This window comes from Entamoeba invadens, assembly GCF_000330505.1.
Source record: "Entamoeba invadens IP1 unplaced genomic scaffold scaff_1105074724629, whole genome shotgun sequence".
NCBI lineage: Eukaryota > Evosea > Mastigamoebida > Endamoebidae > Entamoeba > Entamoeba invadens.
The window spans coordinates 303771-318055 of NW_004440426.1; the positions used below are offsets into that span (position 1 = coordinate 303771).

The 14285-nt window shown below is 32.4% G+C and overlaps 9 protein-coding genes across 9 annotated transcripts; 6 read left to right on the forward strand and 3 right to left on the reverse strand.

Annotated features, from left to right (window-relative positions):
• Positions 1 to 768: 768 nt before the first annotated feature.
• Positions 769 to 2204, forward strand: EIN_018610 (hypothetical protein; the record flags this gene model as incomplete). The annotated part of the gene is made up of 2 exons (XM_004257225.1): positions 769 to 1816; positions 1915 to 2204. 2 exons carry the CDS (start codon positions 769 to 771, stop codon positions 2202 to 2204), a joined length of 1338 nt encoding a protein of 445 aa, XP_004257273.1.
• A 100-nt stretch (positions 2205 to 2304) lies between these two features.
• Positions 2305 to 2883, forward strand: EIN_018620 (phosphoglycerate mutase, putative; the record flags this gene model as incomplete). The annotated part of the gene is made up of 1 exon (XM_004257226.1): positions 2305 to 2883. The coding sequence occupies one exon, from the start codon at positions 2305 to 2307 to the stop codon at positions 2881 to 2883; it is 579 nt and encodes a 192-aa protein (XP_004257274.1).
• Positions 2884 to 2947: 64 nt separating this feature from the next.
• Positions 2948 to 3580, reverse strand: EIN_018630 (hypothetical protein; the record flags this gene model as incomplete). The annotated part of the gene is made up of 1 exon (XM_004257227.1): positions 2948 to 3580. The coding sequence occupies one exon, from the start codon at positions 3578 to 3580 to the stop codon at positions 2948 to 2950; it is 633 nt and encodes a 210-aa protein (XP_004257275.1).
• An 857-nt stretch (positions 3581 to 4437) lies between these two features.
• EIN_018640 (hypothetical protein) lies at positions 4438 to 5158 on the forward strand (the record flags this gene model as incomplete). Its single annotated transcript, XM_004257228.1, has 2 exons — positions 4438 to 4650; positions 4772 to 5158. The coding sequence occupies 2 exons, from the start codon at positions 4438 to 4440 to the stop codon at positions 5156 to 5158; spliced, it is 600 nt and encodes a 199-aa protein (XP_004257276.1).
• A 94-nt stretch (positions 5159 to 5252) lies between these two features.
• On the reverse strand, positions 5253 to 6425 carry EIN_018650 (cysteine desulfurase, putative; the record flags this gene model as incomplete). The annotated part of the gene is made up of 1 exon (XM_004257229.1): positions 5253 to 6425. One exon carries the CDS (start codon positions 6423 to 6425, stop codon positions 5253 to 5255), a length of 1173 nt encoding a protein of 390 aa, XP_004257277.1.
• A 1100-nt stretch (positions 6426 to 7525) lies between these two features.
• On the reverse strand, positions 7526 to 8599 carry EIN_018660 (hypothetical protein; the record flags this gene model as incomplete). Its single annotated transcript, XM_004257230.1, has 1 exon — positions 7526 to 8599. The coding sequence occupies one exon, from the start codon at positions 8597 to 8599 to the stop codon at positions 7526 to 7528; it is 1074 nt and encodes a 357-aa protein (XP_004257278.1).
• Positions 8600 to 9309: 710 nt separating this feature from the next.
• EIN_018670 (hypothetical protein) lies at positions 9310 to 10146 on the forward strand (the record flags this gene model as incomplete). Its single annotated transcript, XM_004257231.1, has 3 exons — positions 9310 to 9346; positions 9497 to 9633; positions 9700 to 10146. 3 exons carry the CDS (start codon positions 9310 to 9312, stop codon positions 10144 to 10146), a joined length of 621 nt encoding a protein of 206 aa, XP_004257279.1.
• A 734-nt stretch (positions 10147 to 10880) lies between these two features.
• EIN_018680 (hypothetical protein) lies at positions 10881 to 12363 on the forward strand (the record flags this gene model as incomplete). The annotated part of the gene is made up of 2 exons (XM_004257232.1): positions 10881 to 11906; positions 11953 to 12363. 2 exons carry the CDS (start codon positions 10881 to 10883, stop codon positions 12361 to 12363), a joined length of 1437 nt encoding a protein of 478 aa, XP_004257280.1.
• Positions 12364 to 13448: 1085 nt separating this feature from the next.
• Positions 13449 to 14096, forward strand: EIN_018690 (hypothetical protein; the record flags this gene model as incomplete). Its single annotated transcript, XM_004257233.1, has 1 exon — positions 13449 to 14096. The coding sequence occupies one exon, from the start codon at positions 13449 to 13451 to the stop codon at positions 14094 to 14096; it is 648 nt and encodes a 215-aa protein (XP_004257281.1).
• Positions 14097 to 14285: the final 189 nt, after the last annotated feature.

Here is a 14285-nt window from a genome sequence, read left to right on the forward strand (position 1 = left end):
TCAAATCATGAAAATCTTATGGCTGTTCGGCGACTTTTGTTATTACTGAGAAGTCGGCGACTTTTTGAGTCCCTTCAAAAGTCGCCGACTTCTTTTAGAACTAAATAACTATTAACTTTAATAAATTATACCATATTCATTATAGTCTCAAAAATGTGTAAAAACACAATAGTTGTTATAATTTGTTATATTATAATCATATAAATATAATTTAAAAAATGATTTGAGAAGATATAATTGGGACGGTATTTTTTCATTTCTTTTTTTAATAATAATTATATTAAATTTATATGGTTTATTTTTTTCAATATCTTTTACATGATAAATGGTATTTTGAATAATTATTTAACTAAATATTTAGGTCTTTTAAGACATTGAAAAGTCGGCGATTTTTAAAAAAACTGTAAAGTCGTCGAACAGCCATTAACACAATCTGTTTTTTTAATAATTATTATATTATTATTATAATATAATTATAATATATAGTACTTATATATTATTATAATATTAGTACATATATTAGAAAAAAACTCGAAATAAATAAAACAATTATTTCAATAAGCCGAAATAATTGAAAACAATTGTTTCCACGTTTATATACAAAACAATAGAAAATAATTTGAATTGATTTTTTTTAATATCTTTTTATATTAACAAATCATTTGGTACCAAAAACTGACAAAAGTTGTCGTGGTGTTTGGTTTTGGGTGATGAAAACTACTTGTAAATCGAAAAATGTAAAAAACTGAATAATACCGATTGTGAGCTATGAAGATTGGGATGCTTCTTCAGTTCTATTTGGCATCACTTGTCGCTCAAGTTCAAACACTTTTGTTAGCAATGCGACACAATCGTCCGTATTATTATTTCACAAGCTATGTCGTGTTTGTAGTATTTAGTATATACAACCATATCCCTTTCTTCATAGTTATCGCCCCTCTTCTTGTTTTCATTCTCTCACTCTTTATTGCTACCGATGACTTCCCACATATGTACTATATGAAACAGTCGCCGTTCTCGGCAACTTTAATCCAGAAAACGCCAAAGCTACAGGAACCCTACAAATGCCCTCTTAAAGTGCTCTCGGGCCATTTATTGACTACATACACCTCTCAACGCCCATCTCCCTATTCGTTCTCATATACTCGTGTAGTTGTTAATTGCATTGATGGTGGCGTGTGTGGGTTAGATATCTTAGACAATGATATTCCAGACACTGCCTCGGTAGTTTTATTAGTGCCTGGTGCAGTTGGTGACACAAAAAGTTTGTACATCAAGAAAGCAGTCAAAAAGTTCAGTGACGAAGGGTTCCGACCCATTGTTCTTATTAAAAGAGGATTGTCTGGACTTCCTTTGAAAACACCAAAGATATACAATGCACTCAATTGTGAAGACATTCATGACGCCGTCAAGGTGTTACATCAAAAGTATCCAAATGCATATGTTAATGTCGTTGGATACTCTCTTGGGGCATCACAAGTTGTTCGACTGTCGTATCAATACTCAAGTGAGTTACTTCAGTACAACGTCAATAGTTGTGCTGGTGTATGTGTTCCATGGGGATTGTCTGCTTTAGATATACCAGATTTGTACTCAAAGAAGTTAGCCGGGGAGTACGTTGACATCATTACAAACAACAAAGAATTGTTTGAGAACGTCGTTGTTGACAACAAAAAGGTGTACGACCTCGACGATATCAAAGACATCAATTTGACTCAATTGGAGCAGAAAGTGATCACCCCAATGTTTGGGTATAAAAGTGTTGAGGCTTATCATTGGGACGCTGAACAATGGTTCCAGAACTTACCATGCACTAGTTTGTTTTATAGTTATATATAGTAATATATAGTAAGAACACAAACTAATAGAATAGTTTGTGTTCTACTAGTTTAACAATACAATGCTTACGAATAGAAATACCGACTTTCACAATCAATTCATTCGATGACCCAGTTTGCAACGATCAAAGTTATTCATATTTGAGAGTTAAGGCGATTTCAGGGTTCAGTCCATTTGTCATCACATCATATACTCAACGAGGAGGACATTGTATATTCAGCGATTCAATGGATGATACAACCCTTTCTTATGCCGATGGGAACGTCTCTGCGTTCATCAAGAGTGTTGAAGAGATGAACAAAAGTGGAGCTCTTGCGAATTATGTGAAAGACGCGGAGGATCAATTTAAATGGATAAATGAGTGACTCGAGTTTTATTTTTAGACCAATTCCATAGTTTGATTTAAGTTATAAAATTCCTTTTAAGTTGGCTACTGAAAAGGAATTTGAAAAGCACTCAAACATAATGACAACAACACTCATCTTTGTTCGACATGGTGAAACGGAGTGGAACAATAAAAAGGTGATTCAGGGATGCACAGACATCCCACTCTCTGAAAAAGGTCGACAGCAAGCCTTCGAGTTGTCAAAGAGGATACCTGAGAATGTTGATGTGATCTATACCTCCCCACTTAAACGTGCTCTTGAGACCGCAAACATAATAAGTGAAGGTAAAGAAGTGGTAATATCACAAGATTTAATCGAGCCAAATTTTGGAAGTTGGGAAGGCAAAGAGTTCAATTCCATAGGAGACATGAGTGCAAAGGAGTTTGTAGAGTGTACAAATGGTATTCCTCTTGGGGACGCTGGTAATACCGTCCACACTCTTTCTCAAACGATTTTAGGGTTTCTCAATTCACTTGTTCAAACATATGAAAACAAAACAGTGATGCTGGTATCCCATGGGACTTGGATAAAATGTGCTCTTGTTGGCATTTTAGAGTTTCCTGACAGAATGTATCACCAACTTGGTGTTTGCAACGCTTCGGTTACGACAGTTGTGTATCGAAAAGGGTACTATTGTATGACTCACCTGAGTTGTTGATTGAATTATTCTATTATTCATATACTATTAACTAACTATTAAACTCTAAAACTCTATTAAATCATCAACTGAACATTGCTAATAGCTTCTTCTTACACTTATCGTTTGTACTCTTCTCGTCTCTCTTTCGTACTTCTTGGATTTCGATGTTGTCTATAGGAATCACATAATTCGTATAATCTTCACAATTGCCAGACTTGAGTGAAGCTTCTACCCAATCTACGGAAACAATTGGGACGCCCGATGTATTACACTTTTCGAGAATGTCTTGGGGAAGCTTTTTCTCTCCCAATACAACCACAGTGGTCAACGGGTTGAACTCCTTTGAATTGACTTTTTTCTTGAGGGTTTCATCAGTCCCCATACAAAACACCACACACTCTTTGAACGATGTTTTTGGCGTTTCTACCTTTTTGAGTGTTGTTGGTTTTATTAAGTCAACAAAAGACTTTTTAATTGGCGTTTCATCGTCACTACCTTGAGTATTTTGTTTTTTCGAATTCTTTGGGGTTGTCGTTTTGCTTGTTGTCGATTTCGGTGTTTTAGTACGCGTTTTGGGGACGTGAACTTTCATTGAAGAGTCTTTGTTGTCTTCATCGAATTCCTCGTCTTTGGCTTGTGTTTTGGTAATTGTTTGTGAAATTTTTTCTTCTATCTCGTCGTCTTTTTGAGGAATTAGTTTGCGCTTTGGTGGCATAAAGACGTGGTTTAATAATTCAGTTGAAAAGACAACTCTGTTTAACAATTTCTATGTATTTAATTTCATTATAGTTTTTTAGTATATTAAAAAAAGTGAAAAAATATATTAACATTTATTATATTTTTAATTGTTATTATAGTTTAAAAAAAAATTGGTTTATTATTATAATAATATATAATATTTAATAATAATAATAATATAATATATTATTACAATATATTATTATATATTATATCATAATAATACATTTCATTTAACGGAAAAAAATATCATTATTATGTATTTTTATACATATATTTTATTCCAATATAAATAATTACATAATTTTGAAAAAAGAAAAACACCCAACGAAAATGAAAAAGAAACATGAAAAACAATTTGAATAAAATAAATAAAATTTTAATTTCTTTTTATTATAAACAATAATTATTTTTTATTAGAAATAAAAAAAGTGACTTAAATTGTTTCTCATTCAAATTTTATTTCTTAAAAATAAACTTATTTATTATGAAAATCAACTTTATTTAAATGATATATAATTTTATATAAAAATAGTAATAACAAATACTTTTTCATTAAAGTTAACACTTAATAATTCTCGACTTATATAATGAAAATAGATAATGTTGATTTTCACATCCACAATTCAAAATAACCCATTTAATTTCGATTATTTGAAGTATCCTTTTATTTTAGAATAAGAAAGAAATAGATATAGAAGAAACAGGTATACCCAAAAATCAGAACTATTGACCCAAATGGTTTTCAGCGTTATTATCAGCAACACCATTCTTTTTGTTCTTATTGTGAACGCAGTTATCCACCTGGGTTCAATTTTGAACCAAAACAAGTTGATGATCCGGCTCACAAAGTGCCCTTTTTGTCTCTTGTGTGCTTTATATGTTTTCACCTCCCTTCCTCAGCCATCACTTCTCATGGTGTTTGGTCTAATATTTTCTTTCTTAGGAGACCTTCTTCTCTTATTTGAAGGAAATGTTTTCCTTATTGGTATGGCTTCTTTCGCTCTGACTCATATTCTCAATGGCATACTTTTCTTGACCATTGCTGTTTGTTGTTTATTACTAATTCCAAACTATTAATTTACCATTATGATACTATAACAATAAGAAGAAGGTTTTTATATTCAAACGAACAACTTCAAGACTAATATAATGTACTGACTCTAAGCCACTCACATTTAACCCACTTGCTGCAAGTTTTGTCTTGACGTGTGCACTGTTCTGGACTGTCGTCAAAAACTATTCGATTCTTCCAAGCTTTATGAGGAAAATAGTGTATGGCTACATGTCTATTATATGTTTCGGCTTTTACACATCAACAATGCTCCTTAACACGGAATGGACGACACTCTCGAAAGTACTTATCATCATGGGGTATTCATCTTTTGTTATAAGTGATGCGGTCCTTTCCATTGTACTCTGGGTCAAAAACACGCCTTTTATGCACTTCGTTGTGATGTTCACTTACTACTTCGCGCAGTTTTGTATTTCTGTCGGGTACGTGGCAGGCACAACCAACACCGACTTCTCTACTTTCATGTCCTTCCTCAATTAACTTTTTTTACTAGACGTTATTGGTTCTTTTATTATTAGTTGATAATTAGAATATGTATAGTACCAAAGTTGAATGTGATGAACACAGAACTCAATTAGTAAGTCGACGAGAGCTCTCTCAGTCTCTTGACAGATTCCTTGATGACTTCAATAGTGTAGTCTATCTCTTCCTCCGTGTTAAATCGAGACAATGAAATTCTAATACCTGTATGTGATAAGTCTGACCCCATATGCATTGCTTGGAATGTGGGATTGGCCTGGAGAGACTCCGATGCGCATGCGCTCCCCGTTGAAGCAGCAATCCCGTGTTTGTTTAAATCCCACAACATCGCTTCCCCTTCGACTCCCTTAAAAGCACACAAAATAGTGTTTGGCACTCTGTTCTCTGGTTTTCCGACAATGGTAGTGTCTGGGATGAGTCTCAGTGCATTCTCAAGCTTGTCTCTCAGCTTCTTAATCGTCGAATTTTCATAGTCGATGTATTCAAATGCCTTCTTCAAGGCAAGAGCAAGTCCGACGACACTTGGGGTATCAATAGTTCCACTTCTAAGGCCACCCATTTGCTCTCCACCGTGTAACAATGGAATTATAGGTCTTCCAGCTCTGATAAACAAACACCCGACACCTTTTGGTCCGTGGAATTTGTGAGCAGTGAATGTCATGTAGTCGACGGGAACTTCATCGACTCTCGTCCGGATTTTTCCAACTGCCTGTGTGGCGTCTGTGTGGAAATAAGCGCCGTGGTCGTGCGCAATTTGGCAAAGTTCCTTAATCGGAAGAATGAGCCCAGTCTCGTTGTTCACCCACATACAACTGACAAGTGCTGTTCTCTCGTCAATGTTCTTCTTCAAAATCTCTGCATCGACTATTCCTTCGTTGTTCACGGGAAGAGAAACCACTTCTATGCCATGGCTAGAAAGGTATTTTGATGATTCAGAGATCGAGGGGTGCTCAATTTGTGTGACGATGATTTTGTTGCGCTTGCCTTTTTCAGTCTCGTAATTGGACAGAATGGTCTTCAAAACAGTGTTATTACCTTCCGTCGAGTTGGAAGTGACCAACACCGTGTCATCATCAGTGGCCCCCAAACAAGTGTAAATCGAATCTAAAGCATCGGAGACAGCCTTTCTCGCTTTTTGACCAAAGGTGTGAAGTGAGTTTGGATTTCCGTATACCTCACAAAAGTATGGAAGCATAGCCTTAAGAACTTCCGGGTCGACTTTAGTTGTTGCGTTGTTGTCAAGGTATACTTCGTGTGGTGGATTCATTCTGTTTATTCATTTTCGAGAACCTTTTTGTAGGGTTCGAAGTTGTGTGAAATTTGTGGAGAGATGTTCACCAAAAATGTAACGAAGTTCTATAACGGACGTTTATTTCCATTGGAACACTTTTTTTTATAGTAAAGGAACACTTTTGGGAAAGGTTGATGGTAAATAAGTGTTGGAAAAGTGCTTGAGGTTTTGGTAATCATGGGCCATTTGGACCACTTCATGGGGTTCTTTTGAAATCTCGGCATTTTAAAAAGAAGAGGATTTGTTCTGGTCATATGTTTAAAACAAATTTTTATTATTTTTATATGATAAAAAACATGTGAAGAACTGATGCTTAGCGACTATTAAAATTATTACATATATATTATATTATTTATTATTTAAATGTATTACTAATTATATTTATATTTTAAATTATAAATATATTATTAAAAAACTATAAAAATGATCACCTAAGAACACATTTTATTTTCATGTTGAATATTTGGGATATCATTTTTCTTAAATTATTCAAACATTAAAAATATATTATAAAATAGTTAATAAACTATATCAGTTGTACTTTTTTTCGAAAAAATAGAATTGTTAATTCATAATTTCAAAAATGCTTTTTCGAAGGTTAACATAATAAAGAATTGTCACTAGATAGAAGGAAATTAATTACTATTTTTTATTTAATGTCAATGAATACATACAAATGTTTCCACGAAACAGATCACAATCACGCGATATTTTTTTTATTTCTTTGTGCAAAATAAATAAATTAACTTTCTTTATTTCAATAAAAAAGTTAATTTTTAATATAGTATTATATAGTAACATTATAGTAATAGTATATTATAGATTATTTTGATTATGATTATTTTGTAATATAATTTATACACATATTGTAATACAAATCGAATCAAAAAAAAAGAATGAAAGAAAAAATTTTAAGATTTTACTGACATTACAAACTTGTAATACAAATTATTTTATTATTTACTGACAATCAAAATTCCATCAGTATTATTGGTAATACAGAGAAATAAAACGAAGTACATGGGTGTTTTATTAAATAAAAACCAACCAACAACAAATCACAATAACAAATTATATCACTCTTCTAATTCCTTTAAGTTGGCCAATTTATTTAATACAGGAGAAGCCAAATCGTCCAATGTCACAACTTCTGTTTCAACAGTTTCCACATTGATTTCTCTTTCATTCCTTTCGGCTGGTGCACACTCTGGGAGAGTTAGTATTTCGTTTTGATAGTTGGAACTAGCCTTAGTGTCGTTGTAATTCAAAAGTGAGATACACAATGCAAATACACCAAGTGTGAGCTCAATTGAGAATTCGTATTTAACAACAAAGAATTGGCACCCCAACACACTCAACATTGCAAATACATCAAAGAGTTTTGTTGACTCACTTGGAATAACAACTAAGAAGGAAGTGATGAATGTTGATAATGTCAATGATAGTGCGAGTGTTCCTAATGTGTATCCAAAAACCACGTCATTTGTTTTTAAAGTTCCAAGGTCAAGAGTGACCAAAGCTATAAGAGAACATGGCACAGTTATCATAGGTGTCAAGAAATTGTTTTCAAGAACTTCATTGTCTTTGACTTCACTATTTTTCGCAGCAACGTCTTTAAGAGTACGAATTACAGCAACCAGAAGAGCGGATATAACACCAACTATTTTTTCATATTTTCCAATTGATGGTAAGAAATTGAACGCACCATTGACTACAGCTACTACCGAAACAACAATTCCACCAACAGCTCTCCACTGAGTAAGTGTGATTCTGTTTCTAATTCGAATTGATGAAAGTGCCAAGAATACATATGAGCAATTTGTGAGTGCAACAAATAAAAGGGGGTGTATTGTTGTCAAAGCAAATTGAGTCAAAAAGAGTTCAAAAAAGAGAAAGAGTCCGTCAAATAAGCACTTGGGCACATTCTTATACAACTCCACATAATATTTAAACAACCCATCTTTGTGTTTGACAAAGAGTAAGAACAATCCACTCAAGACAAATTTTGTTGCTTCGGAAATAAGTATCAAAAGTGAGATGGAATAGCTCTCTTGTGTCATCGTGCGGATAAACGATGTCAATAGAACAACAGAAGTCACTTGAGCGGAGTATGCAAAAGTGTTAAGTACTTGAGTGGCTGTGTTGCTCATAAGTGAATTGAGTTGTAATCACTTTTTGTTTTTCAAAGTGATTGTGACATTTCTTCTCACTTTATTACTTTACTAAATTTACTATTCTTGTTAATTGTTTATTATATTTTATAGTTTCAATAATACTTAATTATTTTGTTCGAACAAAATCACAACTTGTCATTTTTTTTCATTTTTTGTTAAGTTTTTTTTAATTGAGCAAAACAAATACCATTAAAATCCCATAATTTAAAATAACAATAATTATAATAATATATAAATTAGGAGATAATAAGAGATGGATGTGATGATTATTTCTTTCCCCAAATGAACGAAAGTTGATTCAAAAGTAGTCGAGACCCACAGCCAGTGCGGAATCGCAGATCTGATCCTTTTTTGTTAAAAAAATCATCTTTAAAATGAAGATTATTCCAATTATTAAGATAAAACATCAAAGTTGTCTTTTATAATCAAAGGAAAAAAAATTATTGTAAAAAAACCTAAATAGTTTTATAAATACTCTTAAACAATAATTTACTATATGTTACTAGTAAAATATAGTTTATTGCATCAATTTCAATTTAGAAACGAATTATTAATAAGTATTATAAAAATAATAAAAAGCCATCACCTTTTCGTCGAACTCGAGAAAACCCTGAACTGATTTGAAAACGAATAATTCTTATGTTTTGTTTTCTTCTTTTTATTTTGAACTCAATATTTCATTGAATATGTCAAGTGGGACAACTTTTAAACTTGTCATGTTAGGTTTGTTCTATTTTCAACCCAGACAACAGTTCTCGTAGCTTTTTGATCGCCACATCGTTCTGTTGTCAATCTATTAGACCCTTGATGGGTTCAACCATTTTACTATAAATGTCTAATATTAAAACCATTTGAAATAGTTTAACGAAGAAGGTGGAGGTGCCGTCGGGAAGTCAGCTATCACTGTGCAACTTGTTTCTGGCCACTTTGTCCAGATTTACGATCCGACTATTGAAGATTCATACAGAACGTCGATTTCAGTCGATGGTGAGATGGTGGGCTTGGACCTTGTTTGTTATTTTTATAGTTTTATAAACTATATGATATAGTAAATTGTATTTGTAATAACACAACAGCTCGATACCGCCGGTCAAGAAGAATACTCTGCTTTGAGAGATCAGTACATGAGATCTGGTGATGGATATGTCATAGTCTATTCCATCACATCCACAACTTCTTTCCTTGAAGCGAACGGATTCAGAGAACAACTTTATAGAGTGTTGGATAAGGATATGGCGACTGACCACGTCTCCATTGCTCTTTGTGGGAACAAGTGCGATTTGGAGTCCGAGAGACAAGTCCAAACTACAGAAGCGAAGAAGTTGGCTGATGACTGGAAGGTTCTTTTCTTCGAGACTTCTGCTAAAAACAAAATCAATATTAGCGAGACTTTCGTTGCTCTTGTGAAGGATATCAAACAAAATAGAGCATCATCTCAGGCTGCCGCACCAAGCGCAGGTGAAGAGGCTGGTAAAAAAGACAAGAAAAAGGACAAGAAAGACAAAAAGTGTACACTTCTGTGATTTGTCTGTTGACCTTATCAAGTCGTTCAGTGATTTTATTGGTTTTCGCTCTTTTTGGTATCTAATTTAACAAAAACTGTGTATTATGGTATGTAAGATAGTTTTATACACGTAAAAATAGATCAATTATTAATGGAGTGTCGCTATGACTTCAAATGGTGTTAAAATGTGGTTTTTACTCTTTGAAAAGACTGGAAAACTCCACCTTCACTTATTTACCTGCGAATAATAACTCTTCTGTTTTATCAAAGTATTGCACGTTTATAAAACAAACTAATTATATCAACAACACCAAGTATCGTGATTCATTGTTTTGTTATAGTTTATTCTATCACAATTTTCTATATTAATTTAGTATACTAAACTACAATTTGATGTTCGAAAGTGATGAAAAGTAACAATAAATCAATTTCAATAAGTAATAGCAAGGTGACAGCTTTGTTCTGGTTAATTTCACTTAACTATGTTAAGAGAAGGATGGTTAATAACAAATTTTATTTTTATAAATTAAATTATTATTTAATAGTTATTATACAAATTTCAATATTTTATAATTTATCAATTATAATTAATAGTTTTATTTCGTATAATATAAATATGATAATAATAAACCATTTATTTATATAGTATACATATTAATATTTTATAGTTTAATCGTTAACTGTTGTTTTAAGTGTTTTCAATTTTTTTTGTTTTTAGGGTTTCCGTGCATCAAGTAGGGTTTCTCAATTCAAATGATCACCCCTTTCTTCAACCTCACTCAAAACGACGACTTTGTCATCGTCCACATTACAATTCCTTCTTACCAACAATTTGGAAATGGGGACGTTGCAATCAATGGAAATCAAATGGTGTATCATTCACACCCTTACTTCCTGTCTCTCACATTCAACAACGAAATAGCAAAAGATGGCTCTGAAAAGGCGGAAATTGATCGTCTTGACTGCAAACTTCATGTCTATATACCTAAGGCAACGAAAGGAGAGGTCTTCCCTGACTTGGATGTTTTGCCACTTTTTCTTACAAAAAAGAAAGTTTTGAGCCGGGTGGAAGTGACTGGTAAAAACACAGACTTTGAAACCCTCCAAAATGAGTCTGAAAAAACTCAGGAAACTTTTGGAGGGCAGGAGGAAATGCTTCGCAATTTTACTGCCGAAGATTTGCAAAAGATGAAAGAAATAGAGGCCAAAAGGGCGGAAAAAATAGAAAAAACAGAAAAAGAGGAACCCCACGAAAAACTCGACTTTTTCGATCGAAACGATTTGATACTTGGGGAAGACCAGATAATCAGAGAAAGAGATGAATCAATCAAAATGACGATTGGGAAGTATGGATTCAATTCGAGTCACTCCGGCGTTTTTATCGATTTAAATCAATCAGCAGCGGAAATTGTAATGGTAAACAACCCCGAAACTGCAACACAATATGATCGTCATAACCAGCGCGTCGAAGATGAAAACAAAAATTTTGACAGAGATCGATACATTTCAGACACTTTTGAATGGGAATACATGGATGATGTCATGGGCAACAATTCGTTTGTATGGAAAACAACTGAATGGATGGATGAAGAAAAAGATGAAGCAAACAAAACACCACATTTGGACGTAGCTGTGGAGGATGGTGAACAAAAGCAACTTTTCAGAGATTTGTTCCAAATTGTATTTGGTTTTGTGTATGATCAAATAGTTATGGGAGACACCACAGTTGAATCTGCGTGGACTATTGCGACTTTAGCCCCCGTGCTTTCATATCTTGATGTTTGTTAACTTTGCACTGTTTATTGAAATAAATATTGACGAAAAGGAAATTGAAACAGCACACGAAGTGGTGAGTGCTTGTGTAAGACGGGGAGTTACATATCCATTGGTAAGAAATTATGACCTTGCAAAAAAAGCTATTGAAGAAACACTTTCAATTTTTGAGGGTGGAAAGTCGACTTTGGTTCGAATGGTGCTTCGGATCCACAGAATTTTCAAGTTGGACGAATTGAAGCACTACCTTTGCTTTATTTTTTTGGACGAATTCACAGTATGGGCACCTAAATCCAGTGATGACATTCGATTTGAAGTAACAAAAGAATTACGAAACGCATTTGATACAATCACAAAAGATGGGTTGGGACTTCCACTTCTTGAGGCTGAACAGGTTTATATTGACTACATGAATTCAATGGATGAAGCACCAAATGAAGTCAAAGAAAACTTTTTGAATTGATTGTATTTTGATTTTATTTACTTTGAGCTCAAATGTTTTAACTCTTTTTAAAAGTATTAAATGATGTTTTTTTCAAGAACTCTAAACAAAATATTCTAATGACTGAAGATTTATTAGTAAAACAACAGAGTTTAGCCGCAAATCTTGCTAACCTAATTCAACAAACTGACTTACTCTACAACCAAATTTCTCAAGAAGATATCCAACTTAAAGAAACAAAATCCAAAATCGAATTACTTCAAGAGGAAGCATCAAAAAATCAATTTTTCGATATAAACACTTCGCAAGAAATAAATCAACTCATTGCATATCTTAACGATCTTATTGCTAAGGTTGCTTCTCTTGAAGCGATGGTTTAATTTGGTGTTGTTGTTTATTTGTTTTTTATTATATTACACAAAAACATCATTATTTGTAATTTTATTTATAAATAATAATTTAATTGTAAAATTATTAAAATATATAGTTACTCTTATACTATTTATTGTAATTAATTATATAAAATATTATTTTACTGTTATTATATTTTATTATAAAATCAAAATTAAAAAAACTATTTATTGAAAATAGTTTTGATAATTAAAAAAATATAGTTTTTCAATAATTCAAAAAATAAAAAATCGAACTATAAATCAAAAAAAAATTTAATTGTTATTAATTAATGTTAGAAATTAGAATAAAATCAATAATAAATAAATAAAAAGCTTCATCAATGATTTTTATTGTAAAAAAAAAATAAAAAACTTTAATAAAACTTTTTTTTTAAATGAATTGAGTTGATTATTTTTCAAAAAAACAATTTTTTTCCCAAAAGTGTTTTATTATACATTTTTATCTATCAAAACGACTTTTTTGGTTCATAAATAATAAAAAATGTTCCGTCAAAACCAATTTTTTTGATTTTATTTTATCTAAAAATAACAATGATGTTTAAAAGAAAAACTCACCTATTTTATTCTAGTAATATATGATTAATTAAACTATAATTTATTAGTTAATAAATTTTAGTATTAATTAATAATAAAATAAATATAATATGATAGTAAAAAAGATACTAACAATAAATGAACTGAAAACACAGATTAATGGTCAATTCAGATATCGACGCTAAGACTTCAAAAATTTTAACTCAAACTTACGCGATTGTGTCCACCGGGTTTGTCACATTTGGCGCTGGTCTATTCTTTTCTCAGTACATCAACCCGATAGCTGCTGCCGCCATATGCGTCGCGGCGTTTATTTCCGCATTCATGATGTTGTGCACCACATCGTCAAACCTTAAGATGTGCTACATCTCACTCTTTGCTTTTGGCATTGGGCTTTCTGGTGGGTATTATTGCCAACGATATCAACTTGTCGACAAAGAGATAGTGTTAGTAGCGTTATGTACTATAGCCATATTTGTTGGTGTCACCGTAGCTGCTTTCTTCTCACGTAATTTGTATGTCTTTTATGGCGTAGCACTAGTCGGATGTTCATTCTTATATTTGGTCTCTGCGATCTACTTCTTGTTTACTTGGGGAATGACAACGCTCTTCTTTTTGTTCTCTTTAACATTTGTAATGGACGTCATCGTCTTACTCATGGACACACAAAAGATTATCGCTCTTATCGAAAACGGACAGACCGACCCGTTCCCACTCTCATTCATTTTACTTTCTGACGCTTTCGAAATATTTATCGACTTGGTCAAAATCGTCTCGTCTCTCAAAAAAGATAAGAATGAGAAGTGATCAATCAATATTTCATTGGTATTTCGTTCGATTCTATTTTTATATATAACATACATAAACTAGTTGTTATTAATAAAAAACTATATTTTTTTTAATCAGCAATTACCCAAAATTGTATGTTAAATTCATCTACTTTAAATTTAAAATTTATTAACGAATAGTAAATAATTAACACAGGAAAATGAAGGA